Raw genomic sequence first — 19,386 nt, 5'->3', positions numbered from 1 at the left:
CTTCTCCATCAGCTTCCCCCAGCATTTCATGATCCCCAATACTTTGTGAGTGCTACCAGCAGAAGGATTCCCTCACTCGCTGCCCCGTGGCAGGGCTGTTTCCATCAGAGAGCTTGCCATCGCCTTCAGCCCCTCCAGTCCCTGGCTGCTTGGCACTGCTGGGACAGGGGAAGGGGCTGAAGGGGACAGAAAGAGGGACTTCTCAGTGAGGGGAAAGGAAACTCCAGCTGGGAGTGTAACTGCTGCGTAGTGTTCCCAGTGAGAGCATCAAAGGAAACCCATTGAGAAAAACTGTTTTAAAGAAGAAAAGCTCCAGGTGGTTTCCAGCAAAAACCACGCTCTGGGCTGCTCCCCCACTGAGAAAAACATGTCAAAATTTGGCAAGGGACCTCTGACCCTGTGCTGATCTAATCAAGGAGCAAATGCCATTGTGGTTGAGTGAAGCTGCCTTGCCGAGGCTCATCTGACTCCCCGTGGTGTTGAGCAGTCAGGGCTGGTGCAGTTCTGCTCCCAGAAGGGCTGCCAGTGGGGATCATGTGCTGGAATACACTGTGCCTGGACACGGAGACACTCGAGGGGCTTTGGCAAAATCTGGCAATAAAAACAGAGCAGGGGGTGTTTGAAGGAGCGGCATAAAATCATCCAACTCTCTGGCAGCCTGGGGTAATTTGAGGCTGGGAAATGTGAGCTGAGGCAGCAGGGGCCACATAGCCACCTCCAGGCAAGCAGGCTGATTTATTGCCTGCATGAGCCGAAATTGCAGCCCATGCTGGGGGGAGAGGCAGGACCAGATCCCCTGCCTAGAGATGCTCAGGGCAGAACAGCAGAAATGCCATGCATAGTAGACGCATGGGAACAGCTTGAGACATCCCATCCAGTCATGCCTGGCTGGGCATGACTGCTACCCATGCTCAATGCCTCTTCCCAGCCAGAGCTCTGCAAGCAGAGACCATGGCAGGGGCAGAAGTGCCCTGAAGCAGCCTCAGGCATGTGGAGGTGGTGGCCCCAAACAAGTGCAGGGGGGCACTGGGCTGGCTATAGGCTCTGTCCCATAGAGATACATCCAGATTATCCATATGCAACACTGGTGCTCCTGTCACAGCCAGCCCGGGAGCCAGATCATGGAGCAGAAGCTGCAGCACATTCACCTGGATAGGAGAAGAGGGGCTGCCCTGCTGGCACTGCAATCACGGGTGCCACAGGATGCCACCATGCTCCCCTTGTGCCCAGGGCTGTACCATCTCCCTCGCCTTCTCAGCTGCACCCAGCCCAAGCGGGGGATGGCTGTTCCCACCAATTGGAATTAGTTCCCTGAGATGCTATATCAAATGCTTTAATAAAAGCCTGATATTTCATACCTCTGGTCTCTTCACCATCAATTTATTTAGCAATTTTACCCAAAAAAAAAAGGCTATGAAGTTGGACTGGTAGATTTATTCTGTGTGAGCTCCAAGCATATCTTTATTGCTCCCTGTTCCCTTGCCCTCGAGGTCCTCAGAAGCATTTTTCTCTTAGTATTTGCTCTATTATGTTACTAGGGATGAAGCTCTGTTGATGGGCAGTAATTGCCTGAACTGCCCTGCCTTCCTGTGATGAAGATTGGTACCTTACCAGGAGCTGCCTCCCTGCTCTTCTGTCCTTCGTCACAACATTATTGACTAGGAAAGTTCATTAATGAGACTCCTAATGACTGCAGCTGTGCCAGCCCAGCCCACAATGCTAACCTCTCCCATGTTTTCCCTTGGTGGCTGCTTGTAGGAGGAGGCATTGCAGGATGTTTGCTGCATCTTTGGAGCCATGTAGGTGACTGAGCCATTTCTAAAACCCTGCTAGCCTTTTTTGTCAGAGGATTCTCTTCCTGCCTGGGCTCTCATCCCCCTTGTTTTTCACGATCAACCCCTCCAGGCAGGCTGTGTTGGCCAGACAGTGCAGGGGATGTCTAGGTTAGCAGTGATTGAGAGGTTTTGGAGGTCCTGGGAGCTTCCCTGAGGGTCCTCTGTCCTGGTGTTTGCTTTGCTGCCCACTGTCCCAGCACCGGCAGCCAAGAGCCAGGCTGGCATCGAGCCAAGCATGATGCCGGGATTAGGCACTGCCTCCTACAAATGAGCTGTTAATTATCATAATCTGGTAATTGAGAAAAATCTAATTATGCAAAACTAATGGATTTAAAGCTGTGCTGGGGAGCACAGGCCAGGGGAGCACAGCTGGGCAGGGCCAGTATTGCCAGCACGTGGCTACAGACACTGCCAGGGTCTTGCAGTGCCTTTTGCTCCAATCTGAGGCCCTGTGGGTGCCCAGCCGGCTCCGAATATCTGCAGGAGATCCCAGTCCTCTTGCTCCCCTCCAGCCCCACTGGGCCTGGGAAACACCTCTTCCCTGTGCCTGAGCATCCTTACTTCTGATTTTCCCATCTTCTCTCCTGGGAGGCTGGAGAACACAGCCCACCATCCTATCTTGTGTGCCCTCCCTGGCCTCACAGACACAGCTCTGCTCTGTGGCTCTGCTCTGCCTCCACTGTCAGCAAACTGGTGCTGTGGGATCTGCTCAGACAGGGCCACGTGTGGCGAGCTCTGTAGGGAAAAGTAGCATCTTTTACTAGACCGACTGAAATGGTTCAGAAAGGGACACAAGCTTTTGGGTACACAAGTGCTTCTCACCGCTAACAACCAACTGTTCCTTTCAGCTTCAACGCTGGCCTCGTAAAAGATTTTGCATCTTCCTGTGCACTGTGAAGGTGAGGGATGCTGAGTGGTGCTGGCCCCTCCACCATGTCAGATGTCCTGGCCTCGAGGTAGCACCATGCCAGAGAGCCTGGCATCATCCCTGGGGTGGCATGCAGGTGGTGCCAGCACCTGGCACTCCCCAGAGGTCTGTGTCACTGCCCCCATGTGCTCTGCCACCCCTCACTCCTCCCTGTGCTCATAGCAGTCTGGCCCCTTGCAGCTTTGGGGGATCCCAGAGGAGGTGCTTGAGTCCAAGGGCGCAGGAGCTGTGGTAAGAGTGACACTTGACATCTTGAGTCCTTGGCCAGCCTGATGAGCTGTGCTTCAGAGCTGTGCTTCTGCAAAGCTCGTGCAGAGCTTGGAGTTCCCCCACATCTCCATGGCCAAAGACAGGTTTCCCCCCAACATGTGCCTGCCCAGGCACCGCTCCTGAGCCCAGGGCCATGCAGCCCTGCCCAGGTGGCATCTACATGTCCTGGCAGGGGAAAATGAGGAATTTGCCGGTCTCCCCCTCCCTGGGGAACCCACACTAAGTGCACGGAGAGGGTGGAAGTGAGCAGGACTCCAAGTAATTGCCCACAACCCCGGGGGACAGGCAGTGAGACTGCCCTGAGCTTTCCAGGATGTTTCAGTCTCTGGCTGCAGTTCCTGCAGGATGTGGTGATCGCTAAGTACATCTGTGATCTCGGCACTCAGCGAGCTTCCCGCTCGGGGCAGGGTGCGGGCGGCACCACCCCGCACCAGTCCCGCCCCGGCACTGCTGCACATCTCACGCCGCACAGCCCGCCTCGCCCGGTGCCGTGACGGTCATCCACCCCTCAAACCTCGTCTGGCCCCTCGGGCTCAGCGGGGAGAGGCAGAGCCGGCCGGCAGCATGTGGCTGGAGGAAGCCCAGGGGCCTCCCCCACGCCCCTGGGGTTCCCCCTGGCCCTCTGCAGCCCTTCCTGCGGGGGACTGCCCTGATAGGCACCCAGCACGGGATGTCCCAGCCCCACGGCAGCCCCCGTGCAGCCTGGAAGAGTTTGCCAGCCGTTCCACCCTCCACGGCATCCATCACATCTTCAGGCACCGGCGCTACACCATCCGCAACTTACTGTGGCTGCTGGCCTTCCTGGGCTCACTGGCCCTCCTTATTCATGCCTATGCCAAGTGTGTGGGCTTGTACTTCCAGTACCCCCACAGCACCCAGCTGGAGGAGGAGACGGAGCACAACAAGATCTTCCCCGCCGTTACGATCTGCAACCTCAACCCTGCCCGCTTCTCACAGCTCTCCAGCCATGATCTGTACTGGGCAGGGGAAATGCTGGGGCTCCTGGATGGCGCTGGCCAGCCCCTGGTGCCAGAAAGCCCTGAGAGGAGCAGGTTGGAGGCTCTTCTGGGGTCACTGGCCGTGAGTGAGGAGGAGGAGAGCCATCCCTTCCACCTGGAGGAGTTTTATGAGCGCGTGGGCCACCAGCTGGACCTGGGCGAGATGCTTGTCCGCTGCACATTTGCCAATGAGGACTGCAACAGCAGCGACTTCCAGACAGTGAGTGGCCAGTGGTGGGACATTCCAGGGGGCTGGGAGGGTTAGGTATGGCCGCTGGGCTGGCACCCACAGCCTAGTGCACTGCTGCAGTGCTGATAAAGAGATCCTAGGCCCCAGTGATCAGGGATCAGGGAAGGGGAAAGATGTCAGGCATAGGGAAGGAGAAAGATGTCAGGCACCTGTTTTGGAGGGCTGTAAGGCCTTGGGTTTGTTGGGGCTGGGGCAGAGCCCCATGCGGAGGTGGACTACGCTGGGCTGGGCTGGGGGGGCTCTGGCAGCGCTCGTGCTGTGAAACTGGGCTGAGAGGCACAGAGAAAGGGTAGGCTGGGGGGCCCAGCCTTGGGATTTGCCCAGACTGGATCAGCCCCAGCAGAAGCAGGCTGTGACCTGCAGCCTTGCACCAACCTGCCTGGGAAGCTTGGCTTCTTACCTCTGCCGTGGGCTCTGGGGGAGAGCCAGGCTCCTGAGGGCTTGCAGAGGGAGGGAAAGTAAATCCGGGCCTGGAGTGTTGGGGAAGATGAAACAGGAAAACCTTGTAAATATGATTGCCTGACAAAAGATTTTGGGAATATGAAAACTACAGGCAACATCGAAATGAAAGCCACTTTTGAAATACCAGGTCTTAGTTACTGAACAACTAGAAAACAATGGTATGGCCACTGAAGTAATCCCCTCTTGATGGAACAATACCCTCTGCTTGCAAACAGGTCCAAGGGTCAGAGCAGACCCTACTAGCTCAGCAGAAGGGGTCCAAAGAGTAGTTTTTAGAAGTTAAGATGTAACACTCTATGGTAATATAAGAACTCTTATAGGCTGTATGTAAATGCTATAGGATTTGTATCTTGTATTAGATTGGTTAGTGACAATTAGAATATTCAGTACAGAAGATGATTTATTGTATTGTAACCAGGACTTCAGACATTCTCACTTCCTTTCCTTACTCCTGCTCTTACTTCCACTCTCGCTCTTACACCCTCTCTCTCTCTCTCTCACCCACTCTCTCACCTGCTTACTCTCTTGGGCCTGCTCAGAGCTGAGTCTGGCAGCTCTGAGCAGTGCCCCAATACCCACGCCTTTACAATAAACCGACTGTGTCCCAAGACCTGCCTATAGAGATCTCTCCGTCAACGTCTCCATCCGTCTACGTCCGGCCGTCCCGACTGGACCCTGAACACGTAACCTACACTGGAGGGTTTTAAAAGGGAGTAAAGCATATCCCCTCCTAGTAGAGCAGGCACCAGGGGATGGGCTGAATCCAAGTGGTAGCGTAAGTGAGCGGAGGAAGGCACAATCCTGCCCTCCTAGACAGTGGGGGGACATGCCTGGGACATGGGCACAGGGAGGTGGCTGAGCCCCCGGTGTTATCAGAGCCAGAAGAAGTAAAAAGCTCATGAAAATCCCATTGATGGACACCACACAAGTTCTCTTGGCATGGATGCTTGGCACAGGTTTGCAGGATCTCAGCTGGGCCAGGGTGAGGGAGAGTGGCAGCCCTGGCCTAGGGCTCCGAGCCCTCCAGGCGTGGGGACAGCTGACACACAGCCGGAGCGGCAGGCAGGGCTGTGCAAGGCCAGTGCCCCACACCAAGAGTGGCACCCAGCCCTGCCGTCCTACTGCCAGGTGGGCAGCCTTGGGGGCTGCAGCCTCCCCGGGCAGTGTGTGGGTGCCCACTGCCGCTGGCCCTCCCAGCTGGCAGCTGCTCCAGCTTGGCATACGCAGAGCTGGGAGCTGAGAGGGTCTCTAATCTAGCCTGACGCCTTTGCTCATCACCCAATGAGAACAAAGCGGGGCTGTCACACTGGGCCCTTCACCAGGTGTCAGGCAGCTGGGGGGGGGCACAGCTACATGCCAGGAGGGCAATGCTGGTGAGGGGGCACCTGCACTCGCCTGTGGAGGTCAGCTCTTGCAGGGCCATAGCTGCTCTCACAGTCCTACCACTGTGCCACCCTCCACAGCCTTCCCACTGGCTGCACAGCCTCCAGTGCCCAGCCAGGTGTGGCAGGGTCACCCCAGTGCATCAGGCAGGCTTGGGTGGGATGCTGGCAGGGCAGAGGCAATGCCCAAGTGGGAGCCATCTCCTCCCTTCTTTCCTTTTTGCTCCTGAGTCAACAGCAGAGGATTACTGGGCTGTAAACAAGGGGATCAATGGTGCTGATGGGAACATTTCCTGGTAATAGCTCTGGCCTGTAAAACACAGTGCAGGGGGAGGAAGGGGAGGCTCTGCTCTCACAGCAGTTAACCCTTTCCACCCATGTGCTGGCTTCTTGGTGCCTTGGCTTGGATTCACTGTGGCTGGGCTGGATGATGCTGTGCCTCGGCTTGGGCAGGCACTCTGAGCCTCTGGGCACACAGCAAGGTAAGCGCTGTCAGAGGTGGGATGCCAAGCTGGCAGTACTGGAGGAGGCATCCTGACCTCTATGGCTGTAGGGTGGCTGGCCCCTGCTGCTTGGAGGTGGCTGTGAAGAGGCAAGTGTCATCCCAAGGAAATGCTTTCAGCACTGCTGGGAAATGTTAAAGCCGTTGTAGAAGGATGCCTGGCTCCGGTCTGTGCATGGGAGACAGGGCTGCTACAGGCAAGTGGAGAGATGCTAACACCTGCTGTAGCATCTCCTGGCTCCTCAGCAGAGCAGAGGGTGCCATCAGCCCTTCTTGGCAGCCCAGACTGCAGGGCTTTGGACAGGTGAAGAGGTTTCTTTCTTCTGGTTGCAGGGAAGGATGCCCAGGTAAAAGGTTATTTTCGACTTCTTTGAGCGTGTCCCTGAGCACCTCTCCTGCAGATCTCAGCCCTGCCTGCTCTTCTCACTACCACCCCTCTAGGAGCAATAGTACCCCAACAGGCTCCAGGCTCAGGCACCAGCCCAATCTCAAGAGCTCACTGCCCTTCCCATGCCACAGCTTCCCACCTCACTGCCAGCTACCCTGCTGCCTACTCCATGCACAGGCAGCCCTGAACACACCAAACCCCTTTCACACACACCTGCTGTGCCATTGCCCCAGCATCCATGCTTGCGTGTGCCCAGAAAGCACCCCTGCCTTGGCAGGACTCGCCATCTCTGGTGCTGCCCTAGGACACTATCCTGCTGTCACACAGCCACGCTGCTGCGTGCCTCATGCTGTCTCTGCAGCCTGGGCAGGACAGTGATGAGTGCCTGGCACTTGAGCAGATGCCTGCATCCCACTGTGGACACAGGCTGGTCACGGTGCCCTCCACCCACCCTGCTTGGGGCTGGCAGGTAAATGTCAGCCTATTTTTATCTGCTCCCCCATGGGCGGCTGTTCCTTCCATTCGGATGAGCAGATGTGCCTCCATTTTCCATCCCACTGGGGACCAGGGTTAATCTCCCTGATTTCACTTCCTTGCTTCCTAGAGCTGCCCTCCCTGGCTCTGGGCAGTGGGGGATCAGGGACTAATCCTCCTAGAATGAGTCGGGCTGCGGTGGGCTCTCAGCGTCACAGCACGGTGGCTCCCAAGGGCATCACCTGCTGGTGGTGAAGGCCAGCTCCCCACTCCAGGATGGCAGGGGCTGCCTCCTTCCCGTGGCTCAGCCAGGCTGCGTGGGGCCAACCTGTTTGTGAAAGCTGGAGAAGGCACTGGGGTGGGGTAAGGATGTGCCATAGGGTTTGAACAGTGCTGGCTTGTTGTGAGGCTGGGGACGCAAGACCTAGAGGAAAACCCAGGCAGCACTGAACAACATCAATGCAATGTGTAGCCAACAGCGCAGGTAGCTGAGCTGCAGCTGAAACACTCCTGGTGGGCACTGTCTGTGTAATTATACCTGTTTCCAGTGGTTCTCCTGGCCAGCACGGTGCAAGGCAGCACCAAGGGGCTGGCGTGGCGGCCGCAGCCACGCACTGAGTGATGGTGTGTGTAATAGCAGGGCTGGCAGGTAATAGCAGCCTTGGAGTCCATCAATAACTCCACTCCCTGATGGATGCCGCCCTCCCCTCTTCTGGCACAGCTGACAATTAGTTACAGCAACGCTTGCCACTCTCCCCACTGTGCTGGCAAGGTAGCGTTGGGGTTTTTGGCTGGACCAGGAGGTAGCTGTGCAGGTCATCCAGGTACCCTCAACTTCACTCCCACCTTCGTGCCTCACACAAGAGCAGATTATTTAATATTCTATTAATAGTTTTACCCCCTTAAATTATTGATCAAAATTTACAGCCAGAGCTGCCCGCTTCAGGAATCAATCTGGCATCCTGCATAGTGGGTTGGGGGCGGAGGGGAGGCGGAGGGGACGGCCAGCCAGGCAGGGGGCACGGCATGGGGGCAGCACAGTGTGGGGCTCCCTGGGAACCCTGCTCACCCCCTGACTCTGCTAAACTGTCTTAGGACAATGTTCTCAGTGCTTCTCCTCTGTGAACAACCCAAGCCCTTCCTTCCCAGCTGGCAGGTGCCAGCAGGCCCTGTGCAGCCGGCGGGGACAGCACCGCTATCTCTGCCACCCAGCCACTGCCTGCCCGCTCACACCAGCTGCCTGTGGGAGCATCTGTGCCCCAGCTCACCTCCGTGAATTATTTAAAGCTTCTCCGGGTGCTGCAGGAAGATGATAACATCAGAACTGGGGATGAATGGGAAGCTAGGGACATGGGACAGCCGGTGGGGAGCTGCTCCTGCCCATGCCTAGGGTCTGTGGCACCCCTGGATGCCACGCTGGCTTTGGAGACAGGACTGACCCCTCAAGAGCAGCGGCTTGGGACTGGAGCTGGAGAGGAGATATGACCAACACAGGAGAGGAGTGTGTTACCCCTCCCACAACACCCAGGATTGTCCCCAAGGGTGCAGACAGGGATCTGAGGCAGGCAGAGGTGTCAGGGCCAGCCAAGGTGCCCCAGTGTGGGGGTGGTGAGGGCGGAGGGGCGCAGGTGGGTGGCCCCCGGCCCTCTCAAGGCTGATTGCGGATCCGCCTGGCAGGGGATGCGGAACCTGCCGAAATAGCGGATTTAATTATCTCCGTGGAGCAGCGGGAAACCAGTGAGCAGGGAGGGGGTGGCGGGTACACGGTGCTGGGGCGTCGCAGCAGGGGGGCAGTGAGGGCTTGATCTAGCAAGGCTGTGCCCCACACAGCCCCCAGCTCCAGAGCAGCTACTCAGCACTCCCATGCCAAGAGCCCCCTTCCTGCTTGCCCTGTAGGAAGGACACAGCCCCGTGCTGCAGAGCAGCCCCCTCAGTCAGGGTCCCCGCACAAGGCTGGGGATCCCCTCAGCTGTGTGCCCCCCTGCAGCCCCCTCCCCAGCCCCAGCCCTGCTCAGTATGCTGCACGCTCCCTCTGGGCACTGGGCAGGAACTCTTCATTTCACACATCATTTCCTGCCGCTGCTGCAGAGGCACCTGCAGCCCTATCCCCGTCCCCCCTCGGCTGCCCCCATCCGCATCCCCTTGGCATCAGCCCCCCAGCTGGCCCTGGGACTGCTTGGTGCACACTGCTGTCCATGTACCCTTGGCACTGCCCATGGCCATCCCACACTGTCCCCTGGGAACCGCTCCTTTGTCACCACCTGCCATCCCTGTACACTCAGCTCTAATCCTTGGCACGATGCCCCATCCCCTCTGCATTGTTCCCTTATCACTGACTGCCATCCTTGTCCCCTTGGCTCCACCAGCACCTCCCTGCTCCCTTGGCCCCTCTCCTTTCCACAGGATGCTCCTAACTGCCAACGCAGCCAGACTCCCCCTGCCTGCTCTGCTTTGATCCCCAGCCAGGAAAAACTCTGCTTTTCTCCCAGGAAATGGGCGCTGGCACCCCAGCCAGCCTGGACCTGGGGTGCTCCCTGCTGCACCAGCTGCTGCAGCACACAAGGGTGCCTGGCCCCGGGGGTCCCCAGGTCTCGAAGAGTTAACAGGCAGGGGCTGGGAGGTGAGGGAGCAGCAGAAGCAACCAGGAGTGATCAATACGGTGTGTTGGAGCCGTGCACAAATCGCAGCTTGGAGCCATAAATCTCCCTCCCGTCACATGCGATGAGGATGAGCAGGGAGCTTATCTCCTGGCGACGGTGCTGCCAGCCGCTCCTCCCACACGCGCCCCACCGCGCACTGCCGTGGGACCACGCCAATCTGGATGGGAGCTGCGGCCTCCCGCTCCACCAGGCACCCCACCGTCCTTGCAGGGTCAGGGGTGGGTCAGTGGTGGGGAGGCTGGAGATGCCCAGGCATGGGTATAGCTGGGCTGCATCCATGAGGACCACTTTTGTGGGAGCATGCATGTGGATTCAGACAAGGGCTGGTGGCCGGGGTGATAGACTGGCTCTGGGCAAGACATCCTGAAACAGCTGAAGCCACCCTGTCTTTCTGGCTGCTCCTGCCAGCCACTTGGGATGAATCACGAAGGACGAGTGAGTCACCTGCTGGCCCCGTTGGCCTTGGCCACGCTGGCAGCAGAACTTGGCAGCAGCATCCACTACACTTCCTCACCCTCCCCTTGGCACAGCAGCAGGGCTGTTGCTGCTCCACTTTCTGCAAGGCAAGAGCTGCGAGGAGATGTCCAAGGGCTTGTGGAAGAACAGGCAGCACAAGATACATGGCAGGGTTGCCAAGAGTGAGTCCAGTGCTCTGTGTGTCCCTTCCCAAGCCAGATGCCAGGTGACCCCCATTCCAGCAGGAAACGCTCCAGGCAGGCTCGGACTATAGGCATGTGGCAAACAGCCTTCTACTGGTGTCTGGCCAGGATCAATTTAATCTGTCCAATCCAAGGAAATCCAGCTCATCCAGATCTGGAAAGCACCAGTGCCTGGAGCAGCAGGCAGGCAGGTGGGCAGGCAGGCAGGCTGCACTCACAACCCCATTCCATGACCCTGGCCAGGCTCCAGCTGCCCCAATACAGCGTGGCCTGTCGTTTTTGGGAACTGGGGTGAGGCCAGGGCTGCTCTGTGCCAGCAGGCTACTGCCCAGAGCATCCCTCAGCTGAGCCAGCTGATGACCCTATGCCCAGAGGAGGGCACACATGTTGTTACTTGCACCACTGCATGTGAGCCCATAGGCTCCTGCAGCCTCCTGCTGCAGGCAGCACTGGCCAGTGGTGCCCTGGCCAGGGGAGGACCAGGATGTGTCACTGGGTGCTGGCCAGACCTCAGCAGGAGACAGTCCTGGCTGCCAAGGGCTGGCAGCCATCACCATCCTGTCTGGGAGCCTGGATTGGTGTGGGTGGTGCATCACTAGCCCAGGGTGGCATCAGCCATGAGCTGAGGCCCCAAAGCAGGCAGGGGTGGATGCCAGGACACTGTTCCTCTCCAGGATCTCCCAACCAAGATTACTGTGCAGTCAGCAGCTGAGCTGGCATTGATTTATTGATCCAGCATCCATAGGGGTGGGAGCTGGGAGGGGCTCAGGCTTTGATCAGCCTCCTGCAGAGGAGGCAGGCATCAAAGGCTGATGCGTGGGCAGCAGTGGCCTCTCTCTGGGACAGCAGGGAAATCCGGCTATTGTCTTGGTGGGCATGGCCTGGGCTGAGGGCCTGGATGCTCAGGTAGCCAGAACTGGCACCCACACCCTGTCTGGTGGTGCTGGGGAAGGGAAGGGGCTGGCAGGAGCTAGGGAACCCCTGGATGAGCTGAACCCCAGGCAAGCAGGAGTGCCACAACAATGGGCAGAGAGTTTCTCTCCCTGTGCTGCTGGCAGTAGTGTATCTACCATTCCCAGTAGGAGAAGCAGACAAGGCTGCAGCTGCATTCCGGGGTACAACAGGCAGTGGTGTAGGGCACTGTGGGCCCCATGGGTGTGCCCGGCTCTGCCCTGAAGGTGGATGGGCAGGAGAGGTGAAGGGAGCAGGGCAGATGTTAGTGGAGCTGCTGTACAGGGGTGACAGGTGGGATAAATGATCCTGGTTTCTCCAGGGGCCAGTAAATTAGAATCAATAGGAAGCAGGAATAATTTATTTGTTTGACATCACCTGTTAATTAACTGGGCTGATGAGTGTGATGGGGAGTGGCAGAAACTCTTCCACCTGCTCAGCTGGTACCTTTCCACAAGGACTGGGAATGGCATGGGGGAGTCCCATCCTCAGCAGCCCAGCATCTGCCCCTGCCCTCAGCAGTGGGGCAGGACAGGAGCAGGAGGGGGCAGAATGGAAGAGCTCTTGGTGATGGCCTGACTGCCTGTGGCAGGGCACAGTGTGGGGAAAGGCTGAAGATGGGGATGCTGCATGGCCAGTGGGCCAGCAGTGCACATGGTCCCCTTGCTCAGCATTTCCTCCATGCCCAGGCACTGCTAGACTTTGGCTCCTGCACCTCCCTGGCTGCTGCAGCTCTGGTGTGGTCCATGTGCTTGCTCCACCAACTGAGTGTGCCTCCAACCAGGACTACCTCTGCAGGCGGCCTCTACTTCCTCCCACTCCTGCCCTGTCCCCAGCACCACTGGTGGCTGCACTGGCAGGGTCTCTGGCTGGGCCATGTATCGTCCACACTCCTGGCACACGTTTCTGGCTCTGCCTTCCTTGCCTGTGTCCTGCTGGGCTCACACGCATCCTTGGCAGCTCTGCCAGGAATGGCTGCAAGTACATCTGGCTGGAGACATGTGCCCAGGCAGTGGCACCCCCACCAGAGTGCAGGCACAGAGCTGTCCCCAGGGTGTTAAACTGTCCCTGCTCCACAGGCCCGCCTCAGCCCCAGGCAGCACTGTCACCTCCCTCTGTTTTTTTTAAAAGAATAACATTTCTGCTAAATACTTTAATCAGATTAGTAGCAGTGTGTCTGCAGTGCTGTTAAATCAATGCTCCCCAACACATCTCGGCGGCTAGAAATCAATTACTGTTTAAGCCGTGCCTTGGTCCCTGGCCTGCGATCAATATGGGAGATGTATTACTCTCCCAGAGTCTTTCCCACTAAAAACCTTTCATTTGTATAACAGGAGCTCAGGCAAAGTGCTGGTGCCCTCCCTTCCCACCTGCTCCTCAGGGACCAGGCAGCCCTCTCCCAGCTTTGCTCTGGGAGGCTGCTGGGGTCGGCTGGCTTGGAGACTGTATGACACAGGATTAGGACAATCCCTGCTCCAGGAGGAGGTGTGCAGCACAAAGTCCTGCAGGTGTGCAAGACTGGGTCCTGCACATGATGGGGTAGCAGGTTAGAGACCCACAGGCAGGGCTGGCTGGTGCCCCTCAGGCCTCCTGGGCCCTGTTCCAATGTGGCTGAATCCTCTGCCAGCTCCAATGCCCACTGCCTTTGCTTCTGCCCATCACTGCATCCCCAACCAGGGCACTGCCAGACCCAGGGATCCCTCATGGAGGGTACCACCTCTGCCCCTCATGCCCTTGCCCCAGATCTTTGCCCCTCTGTAGACCTCTCTCTCCATAGGGCTTTTTCCCCCCTCCTCCATCTTTGTCCCGTAATTTGGAGAGTGATTTCCATTATTCATGATAAGGATCTTAAATTAGCTGTGAATATTAATGACTTACTCTGTAATTAATCATGCTTTGCATGCTAGGGAGGGGGGCAGCTCCTAGCACCTCTTTGGCTAAGTATGGGTGGCTCCAGCAGTGGTGGCAGCCCCAGGGTCTCACACCATCCCAGGTCAGCACCCCCACCCACCCCAAGGGACTACAGGGAGAAAGTGGCCCTCCATAAACACACGGGCAGCTTATCATTTGGGGATTCAGCCTCACATCCCCAGGCCAGGGCTAAGGGGTGCTGTGAGGCACAGTGGGGGGCTGCTCTCACCCTTCTCCCTGACCAGATCTTGCTTTCAGAGCTGGGGGCAACCTGGGCTATGCTGGGCTCATATCTCCTTGCCCAGCTCTGTGGGTGCCTGTGAGGGATGAAAAGTGGCTTTCAGTGCATCACCTGCTCTTCTGCCCCATGCAATGTGCTCTGGCAGGCTCGGGGCTGATTCCTGCTGGGGGCTGCTGGGCCAAAGCCCTGCGGGGCAGGTCTGCATTAGCCAAATCCACCTCACCCCTACGCAGCTCCAGGTGCCCTGCCTGAAGCAGACAGACATCATCCTTCCTGCAGCTCCCTGCCCTCTCTGCCTGTCTGTCTGCACGTTACCTCTCAGCCTCTGCTGTCAGGGAATTTGTGTAGTCCCAAATCTTGCCTGGTCATGCCAAATTTGGTTCTGGCATTGCCTGCACAGATGTGAAACTGAGGCACCAGGGCTGGTAGTGGAGGGATCACTGCCTGTCCCCATCCTGACATGGCAGGGATGTCCTGGGTGCCAGGTGGGAGTGCCAGGGTTGGGTGTCCCAGATGCCTGGGTGACGGATGGTGAGCAGAGGCACCCGCTGGCCGCCGGAGGCCTCTGCCTGCCTGCACCAAGCGCTCCCACGAGGGCAGAGTTTGCTTAAACAGAGACAGATTTAACTATTTCCATTACAGCTAAATGATGAGCCCCATAAACTTTATGGCTCCATGCGCATGAGAGCGGCTCTAATGGCCTTCACCATCTGGAGGAGATGGCTCCGTGGGGGACCTGCTGCCCGCTGCCCGCCCACAGCCAGGACCTGCGTGCAGAACCAGAACCTTCCCGGCACCAGCGCCGGCGTGGGGCTGCCAGCACCTGCAGGTGGCATGGTGCCACTGGCTCTCTGTGTGGGGCTACCTGTGTTTGACCTCGATGTGGTCCTGCTGTGGAGCAGGTGAGCTGTACCTGGAGATGGCCCAGTTAGCACCAGTGCTTGTGGGGGTCTGCAACCCTGCTTGCACCCGCCCTGCAGCGGGGTGAGGGGAAAGCACTCCTGGGTGCCTTTTTCTCCCAGCCTCTGCCCCACAGCTGTACAGGGGCAGGTTGGGAGCAGGTACTCACTTTGGTCCTGCCTGCACCTCCAAATGCCTCCAGCACACTCCCTGCCACTTCTCTGCTGCAGGATTTGTCACTGGTGGGCGCAGGAGGACTGCCCAGCAAGGCCATGCTCTGCACACCCAGCTGCCCCTCAGTAGTCCCTGTCCAATGCCTGCTGGTGGCTGACTGTGGCGGGTTTGTAGGGGGCTGTGGGGTACCTAAGGGATGGGCAGGTGCAGGTGAGGACACAAAAGCCATCCCCTCTGTGCTCCTAGCCCCTGATTTTTGTGGTGCAGAGCATTCCCCCATGACTGTGGGCTGGTGGAAGTGTGGCTGCATGGCTACGGCCAGCCAGGGCAGGAGGGCTGTGGGGCTGCCAGCTGCCAGCCTGGAGCTGAGAGCGAGGGCTGGGGCTGCTGGCACAGTGCTGCAGCAGAGGATTAGGTTCGGTGCAGGAGAGCCAGAGAGATGCTTTGAAGTCTCATGAATATGAATCAGTGGCTTGGGGCAGGAGCGGAGGGTCTACGGCTAATCTCTCCCTTGCCATGGTGACAAGTGTGACAAACAGTGTGTGGGCTGGGAGGCAGGGCAGGGAGCAGGCAGGGGACAAGGGATGGCAGGAAGGGCAGCCCTGGTGAAGGGGGGCATGTAGCTGGCACGAGCTGGGGTGCTGCATCAGGTGCTCTGCAGTGCACCCTGGACAGCCTCCCACATCCTTGTGCCCACCTCGGCTCCTAGAAGCTCGCTCTGAGCAGGGTGGTGTCCCCACGGATGCTGGCACCCCACTGGGCTGTGGGCCCCAGGGCAGAGGTTATGGCATGGTTGCTGGCAATGCCCATCTGGCATGGCACTGCAGGTGCCCAGCTTGCCACCAGAGGCCAGGCAGGGAGTGCAGTCAGTGCAGGCAGGATGCAGCCCCTCAGCGCCAGCAGGGTGGGCAGGGACAGCTGCCTCAGCTGCCCTGCTGGGTGTTTGGCCAGAGGCAGGAGCACAGCTGGGGCCAGGGTACCACAGCTAGGAAAGAGATCCAACCCTTTCCCCGGCTCATCCCACCACCAGCCCAGCCTTGTATGAGCTGGTAGAGCCCCCATGGGAGCCAGGCAGCTCCCATTGATCCAGGCCGTGGTGCCATCTGCTCAGTGATGCTGTGGCCCTGCCATAGCCCGGGCGCCATGGAGATGTCATGTTTGGGTCTGTTCCTCCTGTGACAGCCTGAAACCCTCGGTGCTCTCCTAGGAGACAGTAACTAGAGCAGACGCTTGCTCCTAGCAGGACATGACTGGGGCTTGCAGGAGAGTCTCTGAGATCAATTTGGAGGTTGTTTTGATGCTCTCCTGTAGCGGCATGGTGATGGCAGCTGCCTGCTCAGCCCAGGGGACTGTGCATGAACGAGCACTGGCTGGCAATACTTGGTGGGGCTCAGAGAAACTGTTTGCGCTGGTGCAAGCCACAGAGAAGGCTGTTGGCTTTGCAGCCCCTCAAAGACTGTGGGTACTGGCAGTGAAGTTGCTGTTTGCTCCGAGGGTGCTCAGAGCTGCCGTCTCTCTTCCTGCACCCGTGGCCCAGGATGCTGTGACTCAGGGCTAGGTCAGAGCACTGAGCAGGGAATGCTGTCCAGACTGCTTGCCGGAGGACAAGGAGGGGAAAATGAGGGCTGGAGCGATATCATGGCAGGAAGACAGACAAATGCAGAGCAGATGTTTAATTATCAGCACAGCGTTCTCGGATCCCTGAAAATCTCTGCATCCAAATGTAGATACTTTATGGGAGCATACGCTTCTGCTGAGAGCTGGAGCTGTAACACAATGCCCACCTACCCACAGACTGTGCATCACCACGGCTGGCACTGTTTGCCTCTGCTGTGGATGGGGCACCTGTAGGGCTGGAGCTGGGCTGGAGAGGGCCGTCAGGAACTGTGTGCCATTGTGGGGATGAAGCTCACTGCAAGCTCATGGCCCCAGAGGCACAGTTCTCCATCCATCCTGCTTCATCCCACTGTGCAGGGACATGCTGGGATGCAGCAGCTGCCCCCCATGCCCAGCTGGGAGCCTGGCCAAGCACAGGGCCAGGCAGGGGCTAGAAACTGCCTTCTCCTTACATCCATCACCTCTTAAAGCTGGTCCCTACTGGCCCAGGCAACTTGTAGAGATTTCTTAAAGTCCTCTGAGACCTTTGTGGTCTCTGCTTTATACTGTAAGACTTGCAAGGTGTAGGTGTGCATGTCATCCCTCCATACAGGCTGTCTCTCCTCTACCTCACATCTCTCTCCTGGCCCTTGTCTGTTCTCTGGCACACCTGGGGCAGCTGGAGGGCTCTGCCATTGTTAGAGTGGGAGTTGGGGGAGGCACAGGCAGGACAGGAAATGGAGCTGCCCAGGGTTCTGGGCTGGCCTGAGCTTTGTGCACCAGTTGCCTCTTTGCTGCTGGAGAAGCTCGAAAGGCTGCTTGCCCTCCTATGGGCTGTGGACCACTGTTTGTCTCCCAATACAGGGATATGCTGTAGCTCCCTTGAGATATTCTATCTTGAGGCTGCAGCCAGCCATGGGGCTGCTGTCCAGCACAGAGCCTGGTGCTGCATCTCTGTAATAGCATCCTGCAGGAAAGGGCTGGTGGAGGGCAGCCCTGGTCTCCCTGCCTGAGCACGCGGGCAAGGCCGCCCGACTGCTGAGTAAAGTAATCGGCAAGAAGAAACAAGTAGAGGCTGGTCCTCACCCACAGGCAGGTGTGAGGGGCACTGGGGCAGAATGCACTAAAGACCCCTCTCTAGCATCGCTGTGAGAGACCTCTGCAATCCAGGGGAGCCCCCATTCTGGGACTTTGCCACAGGAGTGGGTTCAGCTCAGGGGCACTGGGCTTCCCTGAGTCTCCCCTACCAGTTCTACAGAGCTTCTGGGGGGATGCCCATGCTGAGGCAGGGATTTCCAGTGGCACATTAGGGATCGCAGCAGTCTGTCCCCAGCATGGAAATCTCATCCCAGGCAGCCCAGCCTGCCTTCACTGCTCTGCAGTCCCTCGAGGCTGTAAACATTTTGGATTCCCTGCCTCACCTGCTCAGGCACCTTGCAGATTCAGGGCATGTTGCTGTCTTGAAACCTATCAGGTTTCCTGTCACCTCCCAGGGCCCATGAATCTGTGGGCCTGATGGAGCTGGGACTGAAATGGTCCTGCAGGCGAATAGCTGTGCACACCCTGCACACCACCACCTGCTCTTCTCTCCACAGGTCTATAATTCCCCCCAGCCCTTGGGAAACTGCTCCAGCATCATCCCCAGCAGGTTGGAACTGGCTGCTCTTCTCTAGCTCCATCCCTGGAGTTCCCAGGGACATCCTGGGCATCAGATACCACGTCCAGCTATAGCCAGGACTGTGCCCTGGCTGCCAGCTCTGCCAGGGGACTTAGAACTGGGGCAGGCGAAGGTTCTCTCACTCTTTCCAGCCTAATAAGCCAGGACTTAGAATCTGGGACATTTTTCTTACCACTGTTATGCTGTTTCACTGTCTGCATCCCTGCTCTTGGGGAGGGGGGAGTTAGTGATGCTGTGAGTGCCGGAACCCCCTCAGGCAGTGGCGAATAAGGGCTACACGTGCAGCCGACAGCCCCAAACCCTCATAAATCTCCTTTGCATGGCCCATGGCTCACCTAAGTAGATTTGATTTGTCAAATATTAAAATTAATTTAGAATTGAGTGGTGGCCTGTGTGCGCACCCTGCTCTCCCGCCTTCCCCCCGCTGCCACCTCTGCTCCTGCCCAATGCATCATCCCCGGCCCCGCGCTCTCGCCCCAGCCGGGGCGCCAGGAGCCAGGATAAATCATCCTGCCGCCACGCTCAAAGATGAGACGATTGCTTGCTCGGCGGCAGGGGATCACAGGGGAAATCACACCGCGTGCCACCCGCTCCGTGCCGGGGGCGGGGGAGACGCCACGCTTAGGCAGAGATTTATTTATTTGATTTTACTGGGCTGGGATTTTTTTTCATCTCTCAAACACCCACGAGGGAATTGCAGCCCCTGGAATATTAATGCCACACAGGACGCCAGCTCGTTAAAATGTCACCTGGCTGTAATTTCTCCTGTGCTTATTATTCCCCAGGGAGCGCGAGCTCCCATTCCTCCCTGCTCACGGTGGTCCCGGCACATGGGGCAGCCCTGCCCGTCCCCTTTACTGCAGCATGAGCGCTGCTCTATCACATCACCCAAAATGTTTCTGGCCCTCTTCCACCACCGCAGAGGTGGGCTGCACCGTCTCCAGCATTTCCTGCTGAGCTGAGCCCCAGGAACCGATGCTGTGAAAGACAGCACCAGCGCGGTGCAAACCCAGCCTGGCTGGCACAAGGGATGAGTGGTGCCACCGTGGGCGGAGGTGGAAGGGCAAGGGGTCGGCCAGCGGGCAGTGTTGGCATGCACTGGGGACAGGGTGGCACAGGGAACAGCT

The 19,386-nt window shown here is 58.1% G+C and overlaps 1 protein-coding gene across 1 annotated transcript in view; it reads left to right on the top strand.

Annotated features, from left to right (window-relative positions):
* The first annotated feature begins 3,573 nt into the window (after positions 1-3,573).
* ASIC4 (acid sensing ion channel subunit family member 4) overlaps positions 3,574-19,386 on the top strand; it is a 63,901-nt gene continuing 48,088 nt past the window's right edge. The window contains exon 1 of the mRNA XM_032113667.1: positions 3,574-4,251. Within this exon, the coding sequence (XP_031969558.1) occupies positions 3,598-4,251 (654 nt within the window). The 5' untranslated portion in view covers positions 3,574-3,597. The remainder of the gene's footprint in view (positions 4,252-19,386) is intronic.

Source organism: Corvus moneduloides, chromosome 7, assembly GCF_009650955.1.
Source record: "Corvus moneduloides isolate bCorMon1 chromosome 7, bCorMon1.pri, whole genome shotgun sequence".
In the NCBI taxonomy this organism is placed as follows: Eukaryota; Metazoa; Chordata; class Aves; order Passeriformes; family Corvidae; genus Corvus; species Corvus moneduloides.
This window is presented reverse-complemented; position numbering and strand designations above follow the sequence as displayed.